General features: G+C 47.5%; 1 protein-coding gene across 1 annotated transcript; it reads left to right on the top strand.

The window, feature by feature from the left end:
• The first annotated feature begins 664 nt into the window (after nt 1-664).
• Nucleotides 665-6,049, top strand: LOC123406197 (clathrin interactor EPSIN 2). Its single transcript, XM_045099671.1, has 14 exons — nt 665-890; nt 1,287-1,406; nt 1,510-1,561; nt 1,718-1,797; nt 1,881-1,959; nt 2,055-2,138; nt 2,261-2,406; nt 2,510-2,815; nt 2,953-2,994; nt 3,078-3,173; nt 3,244-3,434; nt 3,601-3,800; nt 4,169-5,030; nt 5,127-6,049. Exons 2-14 carry the CDS (start codon nt 1,372-1,374, stop codon nt 5,678-5,680), a joined length of 2,727 nt encoding a protein of 908 aa, XP_044955606.1. The 5' UTR covers nt 665-890; nt 1,287-1,371; the 3' UTR covers nt 5,681-6,049.
• Nucleotides 6,050-6,646: the final 597 nt, after the last annotated feature.

Genomic DNA, 6,646 nt, shown 5'->3' with positions numbered 1-6,646 from the left:
GTGCGTTTGTGTCGCTTGGTTGGAGTTGCTCTAAGGCTGTCCATAATGAAATATCTTGGCTAGTACTATCGAACATGCTGATGCGATAGATAATTAAAAAAAAAATAAAGGAGGTTAGAGTAACATACTGGATACATAGTTTACTCCTCCGTATCAAAATTCTTGTCTTAGGTTTGTCTAAAAATAGATGTATCTAAATACTAAAATTAGATTTTATACATTCATACCTACATAAATCTAAGACAAGAATTTTGGGACGGAGAGAGTATATTAGTATATGCCATAGATGTTAAAAAATAAGACCATCTATATACTAATTTATGATACTATGCATCAATAATATCATATGCTCACTCCGTCCTAAAATAAATATCTTAAATTTATATTAACTTTAATACTACAAAGTTGTATTAAGTTTCAAACATTTATTATGAGACAGAGAAAATACATGATACTGTTACGAGTAGAAAAAAAACACAATGGCGGTGGACCATTTAAAAAGTGCGCAACTAGTCACGCGTCGGCGTCGCCAACCCGCTGGCTAGTTGGCTAGTTAACCCATTTTGAATTAAATTAAACCGAAATATAATTAACTAACGCAGCACCAGCACAGCAGCCACCCAGCGGCAAAGCGGAAAGGAAAGCGGCACAAAAGAAACGAGATTATTGTTCTCCCTCCGCACCGCAGCAGCGAGCGAGCGACAACTCAGGGAGACGAGAGCCCCCCCCATTTCTCGCCCCCCTCCCTCCCTCCCTCCCTTCCTACCACCTCGCGCCCACGCGTGGAATCCCCTTTGACTCCCCCGCCGACGCCCGCCAGCCAGCTTCCCCCCGCCGGCGGGTCGACCAGCGTCGGCCCGATCCGCCGCTCGTCCCGCCTCCTCGCTCAGGTTCGTCCCGCGCGCGCACGCACGCCCCGAGCTGCTTCCCCGTCTCGCCGCCGCCGCTGCTTCCGCTTGCTTGCGTCTCACTCCCGCGCGCGCCGACGCCGGATCCACGCCCCCCCTCTCCGGCCCGGGGCATCGGTGCCTGTCGGCGCCGCCGCCCGCTAGATCTGGGACGCGCGCCGTACGGACGCACGCACGCACGCACGCGCCGGGTTTTCGAATTCGCGCGGATCTCCCGTCCGCTTTCCGCGCCGGATTCCCCACCCGCTCCGTTTGGTTGTTGGGATCGTCTGTTTGTTTCCAGCTTGCTTCGCGGGCGATGATGCTTCATTTCGGAATCGGGGTCGAAATGGTAGCGGTGGGTGGCAGCTTGGATCTCACCAGCAACGGATTGTGCAGGTCTCCTACCGAGGAGGAGGACTAGGAGGCGGAGGAGGGGAGGCCTGGGCGCGCGCAGGAGGCTAGCTAGACTCGGACGGGCGCCATGAAGAAAGTGTTCGACCAGACGGTCCGGGACCTGTACGTGACCTCCATGCCATCTGTCCGCGTGCTCGTTCGAGAGAGATTTCTCCGTTTTTTTGCCAATAATAGTATTTATTCCTTCTTGTCCTCCTCCTTGCAGGAAACGCGGGGTGAACAAGAAGGTCCTCAAGGTGCCTGGCACGGAACAGAAGGTGAGGAGATCTCAGCCTGCTCTTTCATTCATGCACGAGCATGCGTTAAGCATGCTGTTGCCAAATTCGTCAGATCAGTCAGACATCCATTTGCTATGAAGCATAATCTTAGTATGACACTGCTCTCCATTTAATCTGTTCAATGACCCGAAACAGATTCTTGATGCCACAAGCAACGAGCCGTGGGGCCCTCATGGATCCCTCCTGGCGGAGATCGCCCAAGCAACACATAACTAGTACGCGGCCTTTTGTGTTTCATTGCCGCCTCACGGAATAGGGCCCTGTTTTCCTGGTTCTAATGTGCTGTTCGTGTTTGCAGTCATGAGTATCAGATGATAATGAATATCGTGTGGAAGAGGGTCAGTGACACTGGTAAAAATTGGCGGCATGTTTACAAGGTATGGTTTTCTCTACACACACGAGTGGATAGGGAAGCTAATCTTGGTGACGCGATGGACAGTTGAATCTCATGCTATATTTTGCTCTTGTGTAGGGATTGATTGTCCTGGATTACCTGGTGGCACATGGAACCGAGCGTGTTATTGATGACATAAGGGAGCATTCTTATCAGATATCGGTAATGCCATCAATCCTCTTTTCTTTCTGTACTGCCTGCTTCAGGAGCCACATAAGCATCTCATCCTTTTGTTCCTGTATCATACTTGCTCGATGCTCTAATAAATATAACTTGAATTGCAGGCACTAGCTGACTTCCAGTATATCGATTCTAGTGGGAGGGATCAAGGTAGCAATGTACGACGGAAATCCCAGAGCCTCGTTAGTTTAGTTAACGACAAGGAAAGGATACTGGAAGTTAGGCAGAAAGCACTTGCTACCAGAGACAAGTGAGTGTAACTTTGTACTATGTTTGCTTCAAATATCTGATTGGTACATACAGTGTCGTAGGCATGTTTGTTGTGCTGATTGGTTTTCTGTGTTCCTTCATAGGTATCGGAGTGCATTTGCCACGAGTGGACCACACAGGAGTCCAGGTGGATATGACAATGACCGTGATCGCTACGAAGGAGGTAGGTATGATAACAGGAATGGCTATGGGAGGGAAAGAGATGGATATAGAGAAGATGACCGATACAGTGGTGCTGGAGATACGCCCAACAGGGATGGAGATCGTTATTCTAGGGATTCTAATGAACGCAACAGGGAAGATGAATACAGAGGAAGTAATAGCAACCCTGAGTATGCAGAAGGATCGGGCCGCAGGAGCTATGGGGATGAGGAGGCTTATTCATCCCGGTCCGTTTCATTGCTTGTTTTAATCTAACATTCTTAATTGCTGATTGTATGAGGGTCAACAGATGATCTTCAAGACTGTGTTTTTGTGTATTACTAGTATAGCCCTTTATGTTAACATCCTCCTGTTTCTGTTGCAGTGGTCGTGGCAGCAACGCTGATGCGCCTACTCAGGATGAGAGGTAAACATGTAGTGTTGTCGAGCTCTTACCTTTTAGCTTGTCCTTTTGGAGCTAGCTGCCTTAAGTTCTACCTGCTTGAACAGGCCTATTGAGCGGAAGCCTTCTAACCAGCAGATTGCTTCACCACCGAACTACGAAGATGTCACAGGAGATACCCAGGACAATCATCATGATGAAAGGTGATGATTCTGTCCTAAAATTTATAATCTGTAGATTGAATATGAAATCTGAGTCGTCAATCCATTTCAGAAATGGAGCGAGTGTGCCTGCTGCTGCACCAAAGGTGTCTTCTCCCTCCGTTCCTAGAACAAGCTTCCCCCCAGTCCCAGGACAGGTGAATGGTGTTCATGATAAGCCTGTCGAAGTTGTAGCTGCACAACCACCTGCTCCTGCTGAGCCGAATGGTTTTGATGAGTTTGATCCACGTGGATCAGTACCAGGTATAGTTTATACTCTTTTAACAGCCATGATTTTCTTCTTCTTGTTTCTTTATATACTGCACAAGAACAGCTGCATGGAAGAATTTTGACTAACTGGCATGTTGCTGTTATAATTTGTTTTGGTAGTTACTAAATACTATTTTCTTTGATATCTGTTTCCTTTCAGATGCTTCACCTCCGGTGAATACCTCACCGATAATGAATAGCTTCGAGATGGATTTGTTTGGATCAGACCCTATTGGTGCGCTGGCTTTGGTTTCTGTGCCTCAGCCGACTGACGTCCCAAATGTGGAGCCACCAGCAAATTCAGGTTTTGAAACGGATAGTTTTATGGGCATGCCACCTGCTTCTACTGGATTCAGTGAGGTATGAATCTGCAAACCTTACTTCCATTTTGCATAAACTATTGTTGATAAAATAATGGGATTATGATGTGTGATTACGCTGGACTGTTTCTTAAATAGTTTAAATCGCCCTACAATTCTTTGAAATTTGATATACTGGATAAAGTAAGTGCTACTAAGGTCAAAACATTACTAGCATAGCTGTAAAAATGTATTTAGTTTTTGTGCATCAGGAGTTCTGTTGGCTAAATTTCAGTCAGTATACTTCTTCTGAATTAAACATGACGTGACTTCTTTTGTTGATGGAACAGCTGTTGTGTTCTGTTTTAATGTGGTCATAATAGCCAACACAAAGCATTCAGCCTTTTCTCTTGTCTTTAACTATTGTAGGCAATTGATGCTTCAAATCCTTTTGGAGATCCTACTCCTTTCAAGGCTGTTCAAGAAGAGAATCATGCAGTTTCTCAGACAAATGCGACACCTGCTGGTTCATTCCAGGCCACAGGACCTGGTGCAGATGTAAATCCTTTCCAGCCTGCTTCATCCACTAGCTTTGGTTTTGAAGATACTCTTGGCGATCTCAGTTTTGCATCAAATGCCGCACCTGGACAACAGGATATTTTTGGAAGCACCACCTCCTTACCTACGGGGGTTTCACATGCAAATCCGTCCCAACAGGCACCCTCGGCTTATGTTCCCTCCCAGGCATCTCAGCCTGTTACTCACGCTCCTCCTCAAGCAGTGGCACCCAATACTCATGCTGCTCTCATGTATTCTCAGCCACAAGCATATCCTGCAGCCCTGAACCCATCATCCTTTCCTCAGGCTGCTGCGCCATCATTCGCTCCTCCACAGGCACCTCAAGCTGCAGCTCCCAATCTTCCATCGGGCCCATCAAACTTTTTTATGCAACCGGCTTCACAGAATGGAGCACCACCATCCTATGTTCCTCCACAGTCTTCTCATCTTCCACCTCAACATGCACCTCAGCAAAGCTTCCTCCCACAAACTGCTGCACCAGCACCACAGGCACCATCAATTTCTCGGGGGGCATCTCAGCCTTTTGGTGCCCCAAATTCAGTGCCATCTGGTGCCAACACTCCTTTGCAGTCAAGTTTATCAGCTCCCCCAGAAACACTAATTTCAGCTTTGCAAGTTAGTCAGACCCAGCCAGTGAAGAAATTTGAGCCCAAATCTACAGTTTGGTCTGATACATTGACCCGGGGTCTCGTCGATTTCAATATTTCTGGTGGTAAGTGGCTTGTCTATGCGCCCGGGCTGCCTATTTCTGCAGTGTCCACATTCTGTTTTTGTGTGTTCTGACCTAATTGTATGTTGTTTTTTACAGCAAAAACCAATCCACATGCAGATATTGGAGTGGACTTTGATTCAATCAACCGCAAGGATAAAAGGCAAGAAAAGAAGATCTCTCAAGCGCCTGTAGTATCTACGATCACCATGGGCAAGGCCATGGGATCTGGCTCTGGCATTGGTCGAGCTGGTGCGAGTGCCGTTGCACCTCCATCCAACCCGATGGGTGCCGGGCGGGGTGTTGGTATTGGTGGTGCTGGTTATGGTGGCGGAATGGGAATGAACCGGCCAATGGGGATGGGAATGGGAATGAACCAACAACCCATGGGAATGGGGATGGGGATGAACCAACAACCGATGGGGATGAACCAACAGCCCATGGGAATGGGCATGGGGATGAACCAACAACAGATGGGAATGGGGATGGGGATGAACCAACAACAGATGGGGATGAACATTGGCATGGGCATGAACCAGGGGATGGGGATGCGCCCTCCGATGGGAATGGCTCCCGGCGGCATGCCTGGCGCTGGCTACAACCAGATGGGTGCTGGATATGGCGGGCAACAGCCATACGGCGGGTACAGGTGAGACTATACGGCCGTGGAACACACAGCGAGGGTTTGAGAAAACAGTTTAGCAGGCTTTTGGATTTTGCTCACCTGGGTTTCCCTTATGTATGATTTCTTTTGTTGGGGGGTATAATTTTTATCACTATTCTTTTTTCCTATCCATCCATGTTGGATATACTGTATCTACTGAAATGTATCGACATGCGAATGCCGGCACTGCCACAACTGCTGCGTTGTGTTTGGATGCAAAGCCACATGATATTACAAAGCTTGGTTGGTTGTAGTTGTATAATTCTCTATAGGCTACTCTTGTCAGCAAACATATGTTATTTGTTTCAGCGTTCTTGCTGGATAGGCAATAAAAGGACGTACTACCATTTTGTTGATATATTCTGTTGACTCCATTTGAGTAACATATGTTATCTTAGCTAGATTGGTTTGATGCAAATTTGCGGAAAAAGAGCTGGAACTTACTATCTCCTTTCTGATTATAGGCTTGTGACAAATAGACCAACGTAGTGTAAGTTATTAGAATCTTCAAATCGTGTACTTTTTAATGATACATTTTTTCTCAAATAATAAGTACCACACATGTCGCATGAAGTCCTGACAATTTTTTATGAATTTGTCATTTAAAAAGAAAGTTGACATGCTTAACAATTAAACCTGCCATTTAAAAAGAACAATGATAGGTGGTTGATGGCTTTTATCACGTCTCTCTCCTCTCCCTCGCCGCACATTGGTTCCTGATGCCGACCCTCGCCGCCGGCGACGCCACGAGCCAGCACACAGGAGGAGGTGACCGTAGGGAGCGTGCATGTGCCGCTACGTAGCCGTGTACCGCATCGTTCGACTAAGCCGGGCGTTCTCGGGCCTAGGCCCGGGTTGCATGCGGCTGGACCTAGGAGCGTCTCGGCCCCAACCCGCGAGGGCCCGCTGGCCACAAGACGAGAGGCTAGGGTTCCGAAGATATCCTCGTCTGCAC

Source organism: Hordeum vulgare, chromosome 6H, assembly GCF_904849725.1.
Source record: "Hordeum vulgare subsp. vulgare chromosome 6H, MorexV3_pseudomolecules_assembly, whole genome shotgun sequence".
Classification (NCBI taxonomy): domain Eukaryota; kingdom Viridiplantae; phylum Streptophyta; class Magnoliopsida; order Poales; family Poaceae; genus Hordeum; species Hordeum vulgare.
Note: the sequence above shows the minus strand (reverse complement) of the source record. Positions and strands in the feature narration are given on the sequence as shown.